This window comes from Mauremys reevesii, linkage group 1 (genome assembly GCF_016161935.1).
Source record: "Mauremys reevesii isolate NIE-2019 linkage group 1, ASM1616193v1, whole genome shotgun sequence".
NCBI classification, from domain to species: domain Eukaryota; kingdom Metazoa; phylum Chordata; order Testudines; family Geoemydidae; genus Mauremys; species Mauremys reevesii.
Window position 1 is genome coordinate 278,239,207 of NC_052623.1, and position 21,299 is coordinate 278,260,505.

A 21,299-nucleotide genomic window follows, 5' to 3' on the forward strand; every position below is an offset into this window, starting at 1 on the left:
ATTGTTGCCTGTGATTTCTCCTGTAGTCCTAGTACACACACTACTCCCATTGACTTTAGACCGTCATCTGCATGTTGGGATGACAGGAAGAGTCCTTAGGGCCTTAGCTGTATATCTGGCTTGCTAGGTTTCATCAAACCTATACCAGAAACCCCCTGAGCTGATCAGCAGTCATAGCAGATGGCTATAACTGGCTTGCTAGTGAAACTAACTATTGGAAAACAACTCCCAGTTGGGAGACATGGGGATGTAACAACTTCAAAGTAACTGGTGGCTTGTCTGTATCAAAAAATAGCCAAATAGCTGAGACCATAGCCTCTCTAGCCCTTTTTATGATTCATTTAATGACGATCCAGGAATCTTAGAAAAGACCTTTCTTTAACTGACACGTGTAATTATGAAAATTACAATGGCTGTGGAATGTGTAAGGCTGCAACAGATTCACTTAAAATAAACACCTGCTATCTCTCTGAAGGGTCTGGCTCTTATCAATGGAACCCAAATGATCTCCTCTCTGGGATGTGAAGCAGTGGAACGAGCCAGCGCTATTGCTAGGCAAGCGGACATAGTTGCTGCACTAACACTTGAAGTCCTGAAGGGTACAACTAGAGCCTTTGACACTGGTTGGTAATGAATTTTCAGTGTTCACTTTCTCTTAGCTTTTGGAGAGGGAAAAGCAAAAGTGTAATGCTCTTTCATTTGTTTTAACAGATATCCATGCAGTGCGTGCCCATCCGGGGCAGATTGAAGTGGCATTCCGATTTAGGTCACTTTTAGACTCTGACCATCATCCATCAGAAATAGCAGGTGAAACATCTTTGCTTCCTGCCATGCAAGTCACCTATTTGATTTCCAGGACAGACAGGGAATTAAAACAGTGACGTGTGGCCTTTTCTATAAGAACCTTCCTTTTGTTTTGCAGAGAGTCACAGATTTTGTGACAGAGTTCAGGATGCATATACACTGCGCTGTTGCCCTCAGGTAAAATGAGTTTCCCACTCCCTCAGACAGGGATAGGCTAGTGGCAGTGGAATCCCAGTCCCAGTGTAATGTCAGTCAAATGTTGGTTGTCTCCTTTAAAATAATGCAATTACATTATTTCCCACTCACCTCAAAATAGGGCTTAAGTGAGACATAAGTAGTTCCTGGATCTTGTACACAGGAGTGATTTTTAACTTTCGATGAACTCAATCCATATTAACACAAGCAAAACTATTGAAATTGGTGGGAGCTTTGCCTGTATAAAATCTAAAGAACTGGGGTTTCCTAAGTTTAGTTATAATTCCTTAATAATACCTAATGTACATTGACCAATTAGCTAAGCTTTGAGTACTTTCTTGACCAGATAGAGGTTGTATATGTGGCTGAGGAACAAGGGGACGCCAACCCAAACACACAAAGAATTATACATTTATGTTGTCATTATCATATTATAATGTCATAATAATAGTAAGTCAAATCTTTAATGAATACAGTATATCTAGCATTCCACAATAGCAATTTCTCTGGTTATCACATCAAATCAAAGTCTGTATCCCTGTGTGAGTGCCAACTCTGGGAGTGGGGTCAAGGCAGAAGTGTGCTCTCCGAAAGTAGAATTGGATGGATCTGTGTCTTGAGGATGAACTATAAATAGACATGACCTGTGGCTAATTGCTATTGTTTCTTTTAGGTCCACGGTGTGGCGAATGACACAATAGCTTTTGTAAAGGACATAATCACGACCGAAATTAACAGTGCAACGGACAATCCTGTATCTTTTTGATGATTCAGTTTCTTAGTAAAATTCTGTTTGGTTACTTTTTCCCTTCTAAATAATTATTAGCTAATGAAGCAGAAATTATGGCCCTGATCCATCAAATCACTTCCATATGTGCTTAGTCAGTGGACTGCTCCTGCTTAAAGTTAAGCACACATTTAAGTGCTTTGCTGGATCAAGGCCTACATGGTTATAAGGGTAGCTGGGAACTTTGGCAGCCAATTGGACTTGAAGGTCAACAGTGACTTGTCAGTTGACACAAGGTTGGCAAAACTTGCATTCTAGAATGCACTTTGAGTTCTACAAAGGGTAACTATAAGAGCTATGCACCACTTTTAAGAGCTGTGTGAGCTCATTTTGGGAAGCTCTGTGCATACGCCTTGCATTGGTGCTCTGAACAAGGGTGAATTCCACTTCTTAAGAATAAAAGTATGTACAAAAGATGCTCCTTTGTGTTAGCTGACAGCAGTGATGAGTGCCCATCTTGCTCACTATATATAAAATTTCACCTCCATTGGCGAGAGCACCACTGGCAATTGAAAATTACACTAGAAACTGTGCTCAACTGTGCTTTGCATTCCTTATAGCCTTCACCTGCTGACCATCCAGCCTATTTAATAAAATACACTATTCATCTGTATCTGTATGGTGGGAGAACTGGGCATTGTTTTACATTTTTCTGACAACTGAACATGCAGAAGTGCAAGCTATGCTATATATGCATATGCATTTGCACATCAATTCTTCCTCCTTTCAGATAGGATATTCTGATTATCCAGAGATGTGTGGTACGTCAGCAGTTCTTCATTCATGTTCACACCTTAACTTGTCTTTAAAGATGGTTTTTGCTGAAAGGGGAGAGACCATTTCTGGAGGAAATTTTCATGGTGAATACCCTGCAAAGGTAATTAAGCATTTGGAGAAATATTAGTTTATTTTCTGAAAATTTTAAAAAAATCAGTTGATTCCATCAAGAGCTTCTCTTGCAGGCTCTGGACTACCTAGCAATTGGTGTCCATGAACTTGCTGCAATTAGTGAAAGAAGGATTGAAAGACTATGCAACCCATCTCTCAGTGAGCTGCCTGCATTTCTAGTCACCGAAGGGGGTCTGAATTCTGGTTTCATGATTGCTCACTGCACAGCAGCGGCACTGGGTGAGTACACAAAGACCTAAGCAAGACTGGCAATGTTACCACTGTTGTAGTTTGATAGTACTGATAAAGGAACCCCCAGAAAAAGCAGCTCTCAGCTCCAGTGGTAAATTCTTCTTTTCTCCCCATGTCCAGCTGAGCTATCTGATATGGTTTGCAGCCCTGTCTCCCCTTCAGAGACCCTGAACCTGCCAAGATTTATGTATGTGTTTAGCTCTAAGCCTGTGAGCAGTCCAGCTAGGGTTGCCAACAGTCCCTTATTATAAGGGTCATCCCTTATTTTTTCATCTCTGTACAACAAGATCAGGCGTTGCTGAGTGCTACAAAAAGCAGCAAGAAATGCCCCATGTGAATTTAGATGAGTAATGTTCATTTATTAATGATAATAATGATGATAATATTGGGGACTGGAGTGAGTCGGGGGTGCTAAGAAAACAATCCCTTATTTTTGAAACACAAAAATGTTGGCAACAGTAGGATTATCCAGTAGCTGGATAGGAGTCAACAGTGTGCGCTGTTGCCAAGAAGGCTAACGGCATTTTGGGCTGTATAAGTAGGGGCATTGCCAGCAGATCGGGGGATGTGATCATTCCCTTCTATTCGACATTGGTGAGGCCTCATCGGGAGTACTGTGTCCAGTTTTGGGCCCCACACTACAAGAAGGATGTGGAAAAATTGGAGAGAGTCCAGCGGAGGGCAACAAAAATGATTAGGGGGCTGGAGCACATGACTTATGAGGAGAGGCTGAGGGAACTGGGATTGTTTAGTCTGCAGAAGAGAAGGATGAGGGGGGATTTGATAGCTGCTTTCAACTACCTGAAAGGGGGTTCCAAAGAGGATGGATCTAGACTGTTCTCAGTGGTAGAAGATGACAGAACAAGGAGCAATGGTCTCAAGTTGCAGTGGGGGAGGTTTAGGTTGGATATTAGGAAAAACTTTTTCACTCAGAGAGTGGTGAAGTACTGGAATGGGTTACCTAGGGAGGTGGTGGAATCTCCTTCCTTAGAGGTTTTTAAGGTCAGGCTTGAGAAAGCCCTGGCTGGGATGATTTAGTTGGGGATTGGTCCTGCTTTGAGCAGGGGGTTGGACTAGATGACCTCCTGAGGTCCCTTCCAACCCTGATATTCTATTATTCTGATTCTATAATTACTCAAGTGCTTAAATCTTTGTAGTACTGGAGTCTGAGTTTCGGAATGGTTAAGCGCCACAGTCCCACTTGAAATCAGTAGGAGCTAGAAGTACCCAGCACCTCTGGAAAATCAGGCCCTAAAAGCACAACAAAGCTAGAAAGCAAATTATCTATGTACGAGCAATTTTATTTTTGATTCTACACACAACATATTATTTCTATCTGTAGCCCTCCCCTTCTGGGACACCCCAATCTCCAAGGGTGGTGTGGAGCCCCTTAATCTTTTCTTCTCAGGGACACAGCAATAGGCCCTGGGTGCTTAGTGCATGGTGTCTCCAGCTAGTGGTTGGGTGCATAAACCAGTAACAAGCCCGATGAGCCCCAGGCTATTACAATTCACAGGTACAGTAAGTCAAACCCAACACGGTCATTTTATTCACAGAAGGGATGGAGGTAAATTAAAAGAGGGGAAGAGAACAGGCAAAGGAATCAAGGACGTTAAATAAATGAGGCCTTAACCAACCCCACAACAATGATTCTGGTGCTGGGGAGGCCTATGGGCTCAGCTGGCTTTCATTTCTCAGGAGTGCAGCAGAATCTCAGGACTCATCTTTGTTGTGGAGCTGGGGGCTCCGGAGCAGGCTCGGTCCTTCTCATGGGGAGAATAAAAATGGCTGCCTATCTCCTCTTTTACTGCACAGAGCAAATCTGAGGCCGTTTCTCTTCCAGCCTGACTCCCTGCAGCCAGCTTTCCCCCTGGTCACAGGTCCCTGCCAAGCTCTGCTCACATGACCCAGCCCATGTGCAAGCTTTCCCAGGGTCTGCTCTTGGTATCTCAGGCATGTCAGTCAGACTTTGGCCCATCCTCCACAGGCTGTCTCTCCCCTTCTCCCACCCAGGACAGGCAGTCTCCATTGGAGTTCCAGTCTCTGAGTCTGTGCTGTGGTATGTGGGAGCTGCTGGGAGCTGTTTCTCCGAAGTCCCCAGCCTAGCAAGGGGGCTACACTCTTCCCTATCTACAGACTTTGATGGCCTCATCAAGTTTAAAACAAACCATATGCAAACATATAAAATACAGAAAATACTCTTCTGGGCTCTGTAATCTCAGACCTACATAACCCCTGATTCATACAGAGGTGCATACATGAGACTGTGCTTCTGGGACATGCCAAATGTTACACGCTGTATGCCCTGTCTCAGAGGTCATAACAACAAAGCCTTCTTGGGGTGCTATCCATTTATGTACCACATCCGTAGGAACTCTCAGTGAATCACAGGATAACTTTATGGTGGGCTTAACCTATCTAGGCTCAGGTAGGGTGTGACCATCATGTCATGTTCTCCACCTTCAGAGCCAGAGTCATTGATTTCTTCTTGACCATGAATGGCCTGGACATTCTTTTCTCCACTGTAGGGTGACCTGATGGGTAGATAAGGCATGACATCATGAACTGGTGAAGCATACCATGGTTCTGGGATATTAACCTGATTGTTTGCACTCCAGTGTGAACCAATCCGTTCAGAGAGCTTGGGCTCAGGCACTTGAAAAGTAAATTGCTGGTGTTGATACCCAATGTTGTCCTCTCCCTCAAAGTCAGAAAGAGCTACCATGTAAGGTAATTGTGGTCTTCTGACCTCTCAGGAGTAGCTGAAGGCTTGTAAAGGAGTGATACTATGAGGCCATTGCTGACCGCTTGTTTGTCAAATAGTGTATGCTGAGGTGAGGTGGTTCTGACAGGCCTCACCACTTGCACAGGAATCACATCCTTCCAACAGGACGTGATTCCTGTGCAGTGCTGTGGAGGGGCCCACTCCTTTCACTAGCTTGAGTCAATAGACTGGCGGGCCTGGCACTCTGTGTGGGGCTCAGCCTTCCACCCATCTTCAATATTGTGTGTCCCAAGAATGCCCAGAGTCCTGATAAGAACTCTGACTTCTGTGTACAGTTCCTGGTCTCTGACCATTTGGTCATAGCATGCTTTGTTACTCTGATTGTTCTGTGTAGCAGTAGTGGGCTGGTGCTGGGCAGTTTAGAACTGTTTTCTCAGATGGGTAGTATATTGAAGGTACGTTTCAGGTAGGATTCTATCTGCAGAAATGCTGAAACAAAGATCCACAGGCAGGCCAACTTCTCGACCAGACATGAGAAAGTAAAATGAATATCCAGTGTTACAACTGGAGGCGTGTATCAGACGAGAGACTTCTGATTCCAGCTCTGTTTCTGGTGAGACTCTAGCATGCCTAACAGTGCGGGAGAGGAGGCCTTAACAGACTCATCTGGCTTTTCAGTCTTCATTGGTGCAGTCTCATCTTGGACCTCAGACTTTCTGATTTGGAGGTAGGGAAACTGGGTCAGTCCAGGACCTTCTGACTGGGAGAGGCAAAATGATTATCGCCCCTTCTACTGCACAGAGTAACTCTGAGACTGCTTCTCTTCCAAGTCCTCCATCCTGATTCCCAGGCTCAGCTCACATGCCCCAGCCATGTGAAGGTGCTCTGGAGTCTGCCATTGGTGTCCCATCCCAGGCATGCCAATCATTGTATGGCCAATTCTCCATGAGCTGTGTGCATCCCTCCAGCACAGGCAAGGGAGACAGCTGCTTTTTCAGTCTGATTCTGGGTTGTTTTATATGGGAGCTGCTTCTCTGTGGCAAGGGGGCTACAAGTGAATTTTATTTAGTCAGATTCACAGTGAAAGATCTAGGTCCGATGAAGATAGAATACTGTGAATAAGTGCTTCATTACCCCCTTGCTAAAGTGAGACTGCATTTTACAGACAGCCTTCCAAACAACTTCCTGGAATCCTTACTCTGGCAAAACTCCCATTACTTTCAAGGGGAGTTTTGCAAGTTCTGCAGATGTTGACTGCTGCCTCAGTTCGTGGTCTCTCGGCCTCTCCTCTTAATGCTACATTTTGGACGGTATTTATCATTAAAAGAAAATTGGGCAAGCCAATCTCTTTTGAGATGTAAAGTACCAATGGCCTAAAATAAAGCAATGGCAACACTATTTCCCAGCCTTGTACTTTCACTATGAAGCTCACTTTCTGGCTCTTCAGGGCCTTTTTCTTTCTCTGCTTTTATTGCTGTTGGAAGCTCTGTTAGAGTTAGAAGCACCCAAACCATACACAGCAGAAAAGCATTTAAGGTCAGGGGAAGGAGATGTCCTTGAGTTAGTCAGAAAGTTGCACAAGAAGATAAAAAGGACCAAGTGCCACTATAGAATATAGGACTGGAAAGGTCAAAACTGGGAAACGGCATTCTTTTGAGTATTAAAACATAGATAGATAGAGTCCACATTTGAACCAGATATTTCAATCTGGCCCTGCTGGGCTCGATGCTGGGGGAAGGGGAAAGCAATTTTTATGTTCCTTAGATCCTGGGGCCAGCTGGGGGCTGGTCTGACATAAGTTAAGGCATCCTAGGGGGCTGCTTTAAGACGCCATTCAAACAGCTCTGGATTTCAGGGGTGTTGGAATTGCCCAGCCATATCTTCTTTCTCTTGGGAATGTTCTACACTGAGGATGCCAAGAGCGGAGGAGGAATAGTGGGGAGGTTTTGCAGCTAGTTTGCACCACCAGAGCTGGGCTGAAGAGCTGACCCGTGGTCTATTTTAAACAAGATCTTTTCTCTGGATGTAAATTTACCTTTATATATTTGGGTTAATATCAGCATCAGATGATCAATGTACAATATTACTGTCTTCAGGGGCAAAATGGCTTGAATGTTAGATATTGCAGATGGCTCAGTCAAGCCACACCATGGGCATGCACTTACCATGGATGGATCTGGATCCTTCACTGCAGTGTTTTAGACTCAGCCATTGTTTCTAGCTCCTGTTTGTCCATACAGTACACCATTTATTCACACTGGACTTTTGCAGTTTCTGAGAATAAAGCCTTGTGCCACCCCTCTTCTGTGGATTCTCTCTCAACCAGTGCTGCTACAGAGGACCATGTGTCCATGGGCGGATGGGCTGCACGAAAAGCATTGAAAGTTATTGAACATGTTGAACAAGGTAAAATTAAGACACTGATTTTTAGACAGATCTACTGTATTGTAACTAGGTTAAAACTAAATGCCTTTCTTCTACATGGCATCATTTTTTTTTAAATGGACCCTTCAGTCATTTTAAAGAAGTCTTTTAAGATATTGTTTTAAGTTATTACTTTAATTTCTTTCTAGCAGAAATATTATTGAGAATGTATATTAGTGTGTTCCATTGAAACAAAAAGGCTTATCAAAGAGACTCTAAGCCAAAATTCTTCCATTCATCTTTGTCTCGAATGATTAAAGTTGTAACTTTTTTAAAATACAAATTTCAGCTGTTGCTGGAAGAACACAACAATACATACCACGAAAACCAATATGTACAATTTGCTCTAGGGTGACCAGACAGCAAGTGTGAAAAATAGGGACGGGGGTGGGGGGTAATAGGAGCCTATATAAGAAAAAGACCCAAAAATTGGGACTGTCCCTATAAAATCAGGACATCTGGTCACCCTAATTTGCTCGTACATGGGTTTATACAGTGGAGTGCTTTGAAGTTGTAGAGATCTCTAAAAATACTAAGTATTATCATTTTGTACATTCAGCAAAGTGAACGTGTAACTAGAGAAAACAATGTGTCTTAGGTAACATTTTCCTTAGGAGAATTTGGCCATTGTGTAAGTGAGGGACAAATGCCACTGTTTAGACAGGCAGATACTGTGCAAGCTTTTCCAATACATATGTATCAAGATCTTTTAGTTCGACCAGAGTTCTCATACTAATGAGAAGTGGGCCTGAACCGAACTCCATCTCTTGACACCCCAGCACACCTGGGAGTTTCAAAACTGGATCTGAATTCTACAGCTCAGGCCTATTGCTACATCTAATTTAGTTCTGGGGAAGGGCTCTCATTTAGGATGTCTCTGTTTTGGGGTGTACTTGGAGTACACCGTGAGTGCTGAGCAGCCAGCATGCCAGTTGAAGACAATGGGCGCTCTGAGCACTTAGAACCTTGAAAAGTCAGGCTCAGCACGTCTGGACATCCAAAATCAGAGACTGTTTTTAAGTATCCGCCAGAACCTCCATCTGTTTCCTCATCTGTTAAATGGGTCTTCTGTTTATCTGCCTCAATTAAACTTTGCATAGCACTTTGAAGTTGTGAGGTACTAAGTAACAGTAACAAGCTCCTTTTAGAGGTTCTCCATATGTAAACGTTCAATGTGTCGTACATCTTAAAACCCACTATCCTGCCTTACACTGTTTGGTTTCCTAGTGTTGGCCATTGAACTTCTTGCAGCCTGCCAGGGCATTGAGTTCCTACGCCCCCTGAGAACAACCACCCCATTGGAGAAAGTCTATGACCTTGTGCGCTCTGTTGTAAGGTAAAATCAAATAACGTTTTCCCAAAGGTTACAGCTTTGAAGACCTGCTAACTACGGTGTTGGTTAATGTTTGGCTAATGTTCTCAATTTGTCACCTTTCAGGCCTTGGCTAAAGGATCGCTTCATGGCCCCAGACATTGAGGCGGCTCACAGGCTGCTTGTGGAGCAGAAGGCAGGTGTTGATACTGGCATTTGTGCAATAGCTCATTCCTTATGAAGAGATCTGTAGTTCTTTTTTTAAAATGCTCCTTGATGCGTCAGGGGAAAAACAGCTCTTCTCCTCACATGCCTGATTTAATTACCATCTCTGAAGGAATATGTGTGGAGATTTTAGTTTGTCATAGTCTTTTAAAGGGATGCTTTTAGTTTAAAAATAATATATTTTAAAAAGAGTCCCCTCCATTGTGTTATTGATAAATGACTTAGGTTATTGAAATTGACAGGTCTTTACAAATATCGGCCCAGTCCTGCAATAAGCCCCATGAAGGCAGTCTCCTGCATCCACATGGAGCCCCATTAAAGTCAGTGGGACTGTGGACACTTGCTGAGTACTATCCCTGGGGAGCTCATTGCAGGACAGGGGCCAGGGAGTAGGAGGATAGTCCATATCCCAAAGAGCTTGTTACCCAATTCAAGACCAGATACAAGAGAGGGCCTGGCAAACTATAGGAGCGCAAAGATGAGAGAACAGCAGAGAGGATGTGCATTAACACAGCCCTACTTTGTGCTCGGTTGGAGGGTTCGGAACCCACTTTGTTTTTTTACAGTTGTAAAGTCTAACTAACAGAAGAATATGAGAGAGAGAGAGAGCGATGAGGTCTCTACTGATCTATCAAACTATTTGCAGTCATATGGACCCTAGTAGCCCACCTGTCTTACAGGCCTGCTAGGGGGAATGATAAAGGAGAAAAAGGGAAACTTTCCAACCTTTAGGTTCCTTAGTAAATCCGAGCCCCAAAGTCTGGTCAGATCTGCCATTCCTTGCCAGTGCTCCCCATCACTGACCTTTCTTGGCCGTGCCAGTCTTCCATTCATGCTACCCTGGCTCCTGCATGACAAGATGCTTTCTATAAGACACAAGGGACACATCCCTACCAGCTCCGATCCCTCCCTATGACATCATCTGGGTAGTAGGAGATGCAGTGTTTCCTCCCACCTGAGAAAACTCACCTTGCACCAGTCAGGACAGAAGCTATATACCATTCCCTTGCGACTGCACCCAGATCCCCCTTTACTCAGCAAAACTGTAATGTCCCTACAGATTCCTGCACTCAGTAGCAGTCTCGCTCTTCAGCCACCATCTCTGACCCTATGTCTATTTTAGATGGCCACATGCAATTTATTTCTGTATATCTATTACAGTCAGTTATGCCCTGCTAGTGTCTGCACAGGGTGCTCTAATCTTGTACATTGACGTGTGTCTCAGTCAGGGCCGGTGCAACCATTTAGGTGACCTAGGCGGTCGCCTAGGGTGCTGGGATTGGGGGGCGCCATTTTCTTCAGCAGCGACAGCGGCGGCTGGATCTTCGGCCTCCCTGGTCACCGCCGGCATTTAGGCAGAGGGAGCTGGGGCAGGGGAGCATGGGGAGGGCTGCCTGCAGCAAGTAGGGGGGGCGGCACGCAGAGGAACTCCCCACCCCAGCTCACCCCCTGCCCCTCCTCCTCCCCGAGCACTCCATGGCTGCTTCACTTCTCCCACCTCCCAGGCTTGTGGCGCCTAAGCTGATTGGTGCCGCAAGCCTGGAAGGCAGGAGAAGTGAAGCAGCCAGGGCATGCTCGGGGAGGAGGCAGGGCAGGGGTAAGCTGTTTCACTTCTCCCACCTCCCAGGCTTGCGGCGCCAATCAGCTCAGGTGCCGCAAGCCTGGGAGGCAGGAGAAGCGAAGCAGCAATGGCGTGCTCGGGGTGCTCGTGCTCGTGCGTGGAGCAGGGATGAGCTGGGGTGGGAGGGGTGCCTCAGGGCGGAGGGTGGGGAGCTGCCAGAAGGGGGCGCCTCAGGGTGGAGGGGGGGAGCTGCTGCGGGGGCGGGAAGGGGCACCTCAGGGTGGGGGGTGCAAGGTGGAAGTTTCACCTAGGGCGCGAAACATCCTTGCACCGGCCCTGGTCTCAATTTGAACATAAAATCTTTCAGCCTTCACGTCTGACTCTGCTGTTGCTCTTTCTGTCTTGTAGGTTTGGGAAGTAGCTGAACCTTACATTGAAAAATATAGACGGGAGCATATTCCTGAATCAAGACCTGTTTCACCCACAGCCTTTTCTCTGGATTCATTGAGAATGAATAAATGTGTTGGGACTGATCACAGTGATCAGGATGAACTTTAATGGGCTATGAAGTCTGGTACCTAGAAAATCCTTTCCAGTGCTTTCTTTGATGGAGATTGTTTTATTATGATACGACATGGTTTCTTCCTGGGATATAAAGGAAGCATGTATAGGTAGTTGTCTCACCTGTAAAAAGATGGTGTCAGATGGTAGATTGGATTAGATTGAATTTACTGATGGTCTAATTTAAACAATGGTCTAGATACACCATTGGTACAACTCCATTGACTTCAGTGGACTTGCGCCTGCTAATGCTGGCCCTGAATTTGGCCAAATGAGATCAAACATGAAGTCATCAGTTTAATCAGAAATGCATCAAATCGTACAGTCCTTAATTAGGCAAAACTTCCACTGAAGCCAATGGGAGTTTAGCCTAAGAACTGCTTGATTTGGCCTAATATCCTTATTTACAAAAAAAATCTGTGGACTGGACACGTTACCTAGTATGGAGCTGGCTAACTGCAATGGCAGAATGTTCCTGGGGTTACCTTCTCCTTACTGCTTTACAAAGCAAACAAACAACGATATTCTTATAAAAAGTAAATTCTTCATGTGAATAATCCTGACTATTTATGACTATGTAATCCACCCACTCTGCAGCTGGTCAGATAATTTTGCATTAATGTCAGTTGGAGGGGGCTGTGTTGCTAAATTCCACCTCTTTGAAAAATAAAGAGGGTACTTAAAGCTATTAATTGGATTGTATTTTTTATTCTGTTTCTATTTAAACATTGTTTTCATGTTGTGCCATCCTTTGAGTACGGATATGGCTTTTTATTTATCTCAGGCTTCGTCAATGTTAGTATAACTGAGGACTGGAGCACATCAGGCTAGATTTCATGTTCCTGTTTCTCTTGAGTTAGACCTTTTTGACATGCTGCATTCCAGCCTGAGCAAAACTGTCTAATACTTTTATACCGATTGGTTTGTTTTACGTGCACCTCAAACATGGTGCAGATCAAGTGTGAGTTAAACAGTCCTGTGTAATGAGAGAGCATTTTATAGCAGCTTCTTCACAAATCAGAAAAGCTGTATGGACACTAATATAGCAGGGGTGCTGGAACTAGGGATGCAGTAGCACCCCCTGGCTTGAAGTAGTAACAACAACCAAATACACGGTTTCTGCTTGCAGCACCTCCCACCCCCCCCCATAAAAATTGTTCCAACACCCCTACAAAACAGCACATGGATTGTTGCTCCAGAGCACACCTGCGGTGTTATTACCAATGGAATATACCTAACTCAGTTAGTTTTCCAGAGAATATGGAGTCACACCTAAAATATATATAGGCAAGCCCAGAGCCAATTTCCATGCACATCTATATCTGTGGGGTTTTATTTCATATGTTATAATGAAAATTTGAAGCAAAATATTAGCTCGGGGGGGAAGAAGGAGGGACGTGCGAGAGAATGCAAGGGCCAAGAAACGTCGCAAATTGCCCCTTACAACGGGAAGTGGTGCGGGTAAGGGACTTGGGCCATCAATGGATTTAGAAGGCCACAATCTGAAATTCTATGGTTCATCAGACATCTGCATGGAGACTTAGGCCCTGATCCACAAAAGTACTTAGGCCTGTGGCTCTCAACTTTTCCAGACAACAGTACCACCTTCAGGAGTCTGATTTGTCTTGAGTACTCCCCCCAAGTTTCACCTCACTTAGGCCTGGTCTACACTAGGCGTTTAAACCGGTTTTAGGAGCGTAAAACGGATTTAACACCACACCCGTCCACACTGAGAGGCCCTTTATATCGATATAAAGGGCTCTTTAAACCGGTTTCTGTACTCCTCCCTAACGAGAGGAGTAGCGCTAGTATCAGAATTACCATATCGGATTAGGGTTAGTGTGGCCGCAGATAGATGGTATTGGCCTCTGGGTGGTATCCCACAGTGCACCACTGACCGCTCTGGACAGCAATCTGAACTCGGATGCAGTGGCCAGGTAGACAGGAAAAGCCCCGCGAACTTTTGAATATTTCCTGTTTGCCCAGCGTGGAGCTCCGATCAGCATGTGTGGCGATGCAGTTAAAAATCAAAATAAAGAAAGAGCTCCAGCATGGACCATGCGGATGTGATTGCTGTAATGGCAGGCAAATCTGTTCTATCAGCGCTCCGTTACAGAAGACGAAATTCAAAATCATTTTTAAAAAATCTCCAGACAGACGCCATAGCAGGGACTCAGTGCACTGCTGCGTGACAAGCGTAACGGAAAGCCAAAGAATCAAATGGATGCTCATGGACTGGAGGACTCAAGCTATCCCACAGTTCCTGCAGTCTCCGAAAAGCATTTGCATTCTTGGCTGAGCTCCAAATGCTTCTAGGGTCAAACACAGTGTCCGCAGTGGGTCAGGGCATAGCTCGGCAATTTACGCACCCCAGAAGTGAAAGGGAAAACAATTCTCTCTTGACTCTTTTACATGTCACCCTATCTTTACTGAATGCTGCAGATAGACGTGATGCTGCAGCACTCAACACCAACATCCTTGCTTCCCCCCCCCACCATGGGTGGCTGATGGTGCAATATGGCTGATATCCATCATCATCATCAGCCTATTGGCACATGGGGCAGTGCAAAAGGACTGGTAACCATGCCGACTAGCATCCGTGAGGTCGATCAAGGGCGCCTAATTTTTCCTGGTCGATGGTGCAGTATGGCTGGTAACCGTCCTCATCATAGCAACAGGGGGCTGAGCTCCATCAGCCCCCACCCTTCATGTGTAAAGAAAAGATTCAATTGCCCCTGGACTAGCAGCGGGATGCTGGACTCCTCTCCTCCACACTGCTTAATGTCCTGTCTGGACTATCATAGCAGCTGGAGGCTGCCTTCCACTCATTTCTCACTAACAAGTCACTGTGTCTTATTCCTGCATTCTTTATTACTTCATCACACAAGTGGGGGGACAATGCTACGGTAGCCCAGGAAGGCTGGGGGAAGAACGGAATCAACAGGTGGGGTTGTTGCAGGAGCACCCCCTGTGAATAGCATACAGCTCATAATTTCTGCGGGATCTGACACAGCAGCTGTGCTCTCTGGTTCTATGATACAGTGGTTCTCTACTACACTTGCCCATATTCTAGGCAGGACTGATTCTATTTTTAGATACCAAAAAGGAGGAATTGACTCAGGGAGTCATTCCCAATTTTGGCTTTTGCGCCCCTGGCTGATCTCAGCCAGGGGCACTTATGACAGCAGCAAATGGTGCAGTGCAAAAGGACTGGTAACCATGATCATCTTATTACCAATTTATGGTATGGTAGATGGTACAGTATGGCTGGTAACCATCTCTGCTGTCATGCAAAAGCAAAAGCATGCTGCTGTGTAGCGCTGCTGAATCGCCTCTGTGAGCGGCATCTAGTACACATACAGTGACAGTCACAAAAGGCAAAACAGGCTCCATGATTGCCATGCTATGGCATCTGCCAGGGCAATCCAGGGAAAAAAGGCGCGAAATGCTTGTCTGCCGTTGCTTTCCCAGAGGAAGGAGTGACTGACGACATTTACCCAGAACCACCCGCGACAATGATTTTTGCCCCATCAGGCACTGGGATCTCAACCCGGAAATTCCAAGGGGCGGGGGAGCCTGTGGGAACTATGGGATAGCTACGGAATAGCTACCCACAGTGCAACGCTCCAGAAATTGACGCTAGCCTCGGACCGTGGACGCACACCACCGATTTAATGTGATTAGTGAGGCTGCGCGCACTCGATTTTATACAATCTGTTTTGCTAAACCGGTTTATGTAAATTCGGAATAATCCCATAGTGTAGACGTACCCTTAAAAACGACTTGCTTACAAAATCAGACATAAAAATACAAAAGTGTCACAGCACCCTGTTACTGAAAAAATTGCTTACTTTCTCATTTTTACTTGGAATATAAATATTGTCCTTACATTTCAGTGTATAAGATATAGAGCAGTATAAACAATCATTGTCCATATGAAATTATAATTTTACTGACTTTGTTAGTGCTTTTTATGTAGCCTGTTGTAAAACTAGGAAAATATCTAGATAAGTTGCTGTACCCCATGGAAGATGTCTGTGTACTGTCAGGGGTATACGTAGACCCCTGGTTGAGAACCACTGTCTTAGGCACATAAGTCCTAAACTGTCTGATTATATCACTCTGTATAAATAGTTAGTCACTGGACCAGAGAGAGAGAGCATGATTGTAGCTTGGTGGTTAGGGCATCCACTGGGAGGTGGGAGACCCAGGGTCCAGTCCCTCTGCTCCAATGACTCTTTAATTATTTAGTCACTGTGGAACAACTTCAACAAGAGAGACTGGGGGAGCCTAGGATGACCAGATAGCAAGTGTGAAAAATCGGGACAGGAGGTAGGGGGCAATAGGCCCCTATATGACAAAACCCCAAATATCAGGACTGTCCCTATAAAATTGGGACATCTGGTCACTCTAAGGGAGCCCCATATCAAAATATCCCACAGCTCAGTTGTTAGATCACTCTTTGGAGAGAGAGGATTTGAACGGGACAGGGAGTCACCCTTCTCCCCCTCAGCCAGAGAGGATGGAATTGAACCTGGGTCTGCCACATCCTTGGCAAGTTGTTCCACCCACTAAGCTAAAAGGTATAAGGTGGGGGCAGCAGTGGCTCCTCCTCCTCCTTCTCTGGCTGTTCTGTGTGGCATGAGGCAGGCACTTAATTCATTCCTGCAAGAAACAACTTAGGAGGTGGGTTCACGTTTGTGGATTGCTAAACAGAGATAGGTGCTTCCCTGCAGCTGGGACTTGGTAGCCCGTTTCCATGAGGGGGTGGAGCTTAGGACACGCCCTCTGGTCAGAATCTCCCATTGGCTAATGTAGGTGTCTCCCTGCCTAGCTTGCTGACTTTTGTGGATTGCATTCTTAGATGCCTGTCTCTCCCTATTCATTGTATATGGAGCCTAGGTGCCTAATTCAAGCTTTGTGCATTGCAAGTTAGGGGTCTTGTGATATTGACCCAGACCTCCGTGCCGCTACACAATTCAGTCCTCACTGCTGCCTGTGGCCAAGACAACCCTCCTATGAGGGAAGCAGCATAAATACGACAGGGTGAGCATTAGCTTATGCTGTAATATTCCTCTTACACCACCCCCAAGGGGCTGATGCTTCTGCAGAGCAGACATCTCTGTTCACTCATCTCTACTCCTAACACACAGAGAGCCAGCTCCACAGCATACCTGAGCCTGATTCAAATATATTTGGCAAGCTGACTGTGTTGACTTCAACCCAATGCTAATTCTGCCAAGGGACTGTGTAAAATTGTCACTCTTCTGCTCACCAGATCTGCCCCCAGTTTGTATTCAGTGATACCTGCTTACAGGTATAGGGTTTCTTTTAAACTGGGCTTCTCTTCTGTGGCAATGACAGCTGAATTTTGTTCTTCCTTGTGCATTTTCAGAAGAATCTTTTTACTAAGTTCTAATCAGTTACATCTTTGCAGCCCCAGTGAAGGTAACAGTGTTACACAAATGTCACTGAGGGCATAGCTTGGCTTCTAGGACCTTTATTGGAGGTGATGACAGGTGAGAAGGAAAGAGACCAGCTTGACTCACTGATCCTAATTGGATTTGTAGGGCTGGCAGCTAGAAAAACATTTTTACTTGTAAATAGAGCGTACTTGAGCTGAAAATCATTCAGAGCCAATAAGCACACAATGTCACTGTGCCATTTTTGTAGCATCACCGTTCAGAGCAAAACTGCATTTTAAAAATATTTGAACTAGTATCTGAGACATTCACCAATTGACTGTATAAATGTTATTTACCAAAGCTATCAGAGTGATGTTTAAGGAAAAACTGTCTGTGGGAGAGCACAGGTGTTACACTGAGGTCCACACCCACAACTGGTATAACATCTGCTTGCAGTGAAGAATGTCTAGTGATAGGCATGTCGTTAAATTATTACACAAATTTATTTAGTTGGCTTTTCTGGCTTGAATAAAATTAGGACAAAGGAATATGACACACTTCACTGGGGCTTACGTATTTTTTGAAGTAAATAGAAAACTCAAGGCTCTGACAGATCAGAGGTTCATAATAAGGGTTAACGATTCATGTTTGTGGTGGGTTTCAAATATTTACACGCTGCTCAAAATGTGATTGGCCTCATTAATGATAAAGAACTAGTCTCTGAAAGGCTGTCCTTGTAATTGCCTTTTATAAATAACATTACAGCTCCGTAGACTTGTAAACTATTCACTTACTTTCATACGTTATCTTATTAACAAAACTGAGACCTTTTCACTCTGCAGATACTGAATATTTGATCAGTCAAATTAGCGGTAGAGCCCTAGTGATAGCAAATATTGGAGGGAAGAAAACCACATGCTATGCATATGATGGCTTAGACCAGGGGTCAGCAACCTTTCAGAAGTGGTGGGCCGAGTCTTCATTTATTCACTCTAATTTAAGGTTTCACATGCCAGTAATACATTTTAACGTTTTTAGAAGGTCTCTTTCTATGTCTATAATATATAACTAAACTATTGTTGTATGTAAAGTAAATAAAGATTTAAAAATGTTTAAGAAGCTTCATTTAAAATTAAATTAAAATGCAGAGCCCCTTGGACCAGTGGCCAGGACCCAGCCAGTGTGAGTGCCACTGAAAATCAGCTCGCGTGCCGCCTTTGGCACACGTGCCATAGGTTGCCTACTCCTGGTTTAGACTGCTGGCTGTATTGCCCTCTCCTCTACATACTGTAGTCTATGTGAGGGGCGAACATGGAGCATGTATGTGCGTATTTTTTATATGGAGAAGCCACACAAAGGTCTTGAAGTTGCAGATGGAGGTATGATAGGATATAATAGTTTGTAAATGTCTCCAAATGAGTATGCAAGCCACCGAAACATACAAAGAGGAAGGGAAAGATGCCCTCACAAAGGAAATCCAAACCTTCAAACCACTTAAAATTAGCCTGAGTTGGAGGATTATTATATTCATGATCAATCCACTATCACAAAAGGCTTATAAACTCAGGTCAGCATTCACAAACATGTATTTCAGTTCAGATCCAGCCTAAAGTACATCAGAACAGCTGTTTTGGGAAAGTCTGTCCCAAGATTGTGGAAATCTTTTTCTGACTTTCAACGTGACAAATATTCAGACATCAGCTGAGCTCACAAGACTCCTGCATGTGCGGTTTACCGCCTATGAGAACTGCTTGCAAGATTTTGGCAGCATTGATTCCAAACTTTATCCTGGATTAACCCTTTGACCTCCACTCTAGCCTATAAATTTGACCTGAATCTGAACACTAGCTCATTGCCTTTGTAGGGTTTTTTTGTTCTCTTTGTTCCATGTCTCTGTTTCAAGAATGTCTTATGTTAAAGGTATAAATAATAGGTTTGCATTTGCTATGACCAAGGGTTGAGTGGAAACGCTTAGTAAAGTTTATTTCAATATAGAGCAAGTAAGCTGAGCATACAAATAATGTACCAGTAAAATATAAATCCAAGTTGTCTGTTGCTCTTGGGTAACTGAAACCCTTCAGTATCGTTTTCATGTTAATATCCTTCTAAATTATCACCGTCTTTCAGTAAGTACTTAATAGCCCATAACACTTTCATTTTTGTAGATAACTTTTCCTTTAACAATAACATACTCAATCAATTCTTGATGTCCCCCAAACTGGTAAATCAAGTGCTCCCATCTAAAAAGACAGTAAAACATTTATGTAATATCAATATTTTCACAAAAGCAGATCACATACAGAGCATACATTGAACAAATTGGCCAGCCTGAATCACGAGAAGCAAGTAGTGTGTTTTGATCCTTTGTCTCAGTATTATAGTAAGACAGTAAGCTACAGATGCACAAATCAGTATAGAATTCCTTGCACTGTTTCCATGTAATAAGTGCTTTCAAAATAGTTGTGGTATTAGGGTTTATGAGTATCTAATCTTAAAAATCCTGGTCCATATTCTCCACTGGAGTTTATACCTACTGAAAATGAGTGCAAAGCCAGTGTAAAATGCTACTAAAGTACAGGTGTAAGTGACTCCACAATGCAGTGGCGAATCAGGCCCCTTATGTTAAATTAGGTTTTAAACAACAATTTAAATACTGTACATACCTTGATGAATTAATGATAATGAGATCTCCCTGTTTGCCATTCTCTATGGAGCCATGCATATCGGATCTTCCAAGAGCATAAGCTGCATTAATGGTGGCAGCTGCTAAAGCCTCTTTCATTGACATTTTCATGTTTACACAGGCCAAGTGCATTACCATGGGCTAATACAAAAATAAAGGGGAAAACAGGAGTTACCAATAATGCAACTAGGTCATCTGCCTATTGTGTAATGCTGGGGAGGCCCAGAGCCCCCAAGCAGGCTGACAGGTAACTGGTCTCCTGCATCTTGTCCATTCCAAAACAAGAACTGGGAACACAGGATGCTCTCTCCTCCTCCATAACTGGCCAAGCCTCCCAAAGCAGATGTGAAAAAAGTGAGCCTCTTGACCTGAGAGGCATGTCTGGAGAAAATACTCTGAGTCAGATCCTCAGCAGGTGTAATTCATCTAAGCTGAGGATCTGATCCTCTGTCTTGTTTTTAAGAAGACTCCCTTTAAGTGAGCAAGAACTACTCGTGTGTTGTGACAGTAGAAGACTGTTAACCATTTTGTGTGCAGTAATATGCATTAAGAATGGCTTACCATTGAATAACAGTACGCATTAGGGTTAAAATCACTGCCAAGAGCAACTATAACCCCTTCTTTTAACATTTTCCTCGCTTGAGGTTGCTTCAGTCTAGGAAAAAAATAGATTTGTCAGTACAGTACATTTAGCTATTATGCTTTGAATTACACCAGGAAAAATTCCATGTATTATTGGGTTTGTATACAGGGTGTAACCAGATTCACTAATCACTTTGGAAACCAGAAGCCAAATTCTGCTCTCAGCTACCCACCCCATTGATTTTATAGCTGGAATCTGGTACCTTGTGCTTTTGAAGCTGCTGTAATTTTGGTGGCAGCCACTCTCAGATTAGTGCAGTGATATAAAAGACCTGACTCGTCATTTAGGTGCTGGTGGTCACATTTTTCACTTCCCTTCCCCCTTTCATATTTCTTGGATGCACAGATCTGAGGGAGCAAAGAGTTGCTAACAAAGGTCAAACTCTGAGCTCGTTGTCCTATAATTTAGCTGCACAGCTTGGAATCTTTGAACCAAACCTGTGAACTACCGAACAACTACAATTCTCAGTACAGCCAGTGAGAGCTTTGGGGGCCTGATCCTGTGAGGTGCTAAGTACTCCCTGCTACTCTGCCAATGAAGTCAAAAGGAGGTGAAGATGTTGAGCACGTTACTGGAGGTACTCCCCATTTCTCAGTATCCAGACCCTTTTTCTGGTGCAAAGTGCCTCTGAGGGTCTGGCCCTATATTAGCTAGTCAAATGACTTCCTCAATCCTGAATTTGGCTTCTTGGCAGAATCACAGAGAGTTTTTGTATGAGAATGGAAAGGTGCTACACAACAATCCAATTCAAATGCTTCTCTGACCCAACAAAGGAGCTATTGTTTGGTTTTGATTTTCAGTTCCTTGTTGGTTAATTTAGGATATGTCCACATT

At 44.1% G+C, this 21,299-nt stretch overlaps 2 protein-coding genes across 4 annotated transcripts in view; one reads left to right on the top strand and one right to left on the bottom strand.

The window, feature by feature from the left end:
* Positions 1-12,384, top strand: part of HAL (histidine ammonia-lyase) — a 28,310-nt gene extending 15,926 nt beyond the window's left edge. The window contains exons 11-20 of one of the 3 annotated variants that reach the window (XM_039512082.1): positions 476-623; positions 712-807; positions 923-981; positions 1,673-1,753; positions 2,598-2,663; positions 2,749-2,914; positions 7,923-8,057; positions 9,303-9,411; positions 9,514-9,583; positions 11,582-12,384. In XM_039512082.1, the coding sequence (XP_039368016.1) occupies positions 476-623; positions 712-807; positions 923-981; positions 1,673-1,753; positions 2,598-2,663; positions 2,749-2,914; positions 7,923-8,057; positions 9,303-9,411; positions 9,514-9,583; positions 11,582-11,731 (1,080 nt within the window). In that variant the 3' untranslated portion in view covers positions 11,732-12,384. Of the gene's footprint in view, positions 1-475; positions 624-711; positions 808-922; positions 982-1,672; positions 1,754-2,597; positions 2,664-2,748; positions 2,915-7,891; positions 8,058-9,302; positions 9,413-9,513; positions 9,584-11,581 lie in introns of those variants that run through there. The other 2 variants (XM_039512092.1, XM_039512100.1) reach the window with 2 other exon arrangements.
* Positions 12,385-18,948: 6,564 nt separating this feature from the next.
* AMDHD1 (amidohydrolase domain containing 1) overlaps positions 18,949-21,299 on the bottom strand; it is a 30,262-nt gene continuing 27,911 nt past the window's right edge. Inside the window, exons 7-9 of the mRNA XM_039495425.1 lie at positions 20,384-20,477; positions 19,803-19,963; positions 18,949-19,379 (exon numbers count right to left, since the gene is read on the bottom strand). Of these exons, the coding sequence (XP_039351359.1) occupies positions 19,274-19,379; positions 19,803-19,963; positions 20,384-20,477 (361 nt within the window). The 3' untranslated portion in view covers positions 18,949-19,273. The remainder of the gene's footprint in view (positions 19,380-19,802; positions 19,964-20,383; positions 20,478-21,299) is intronic.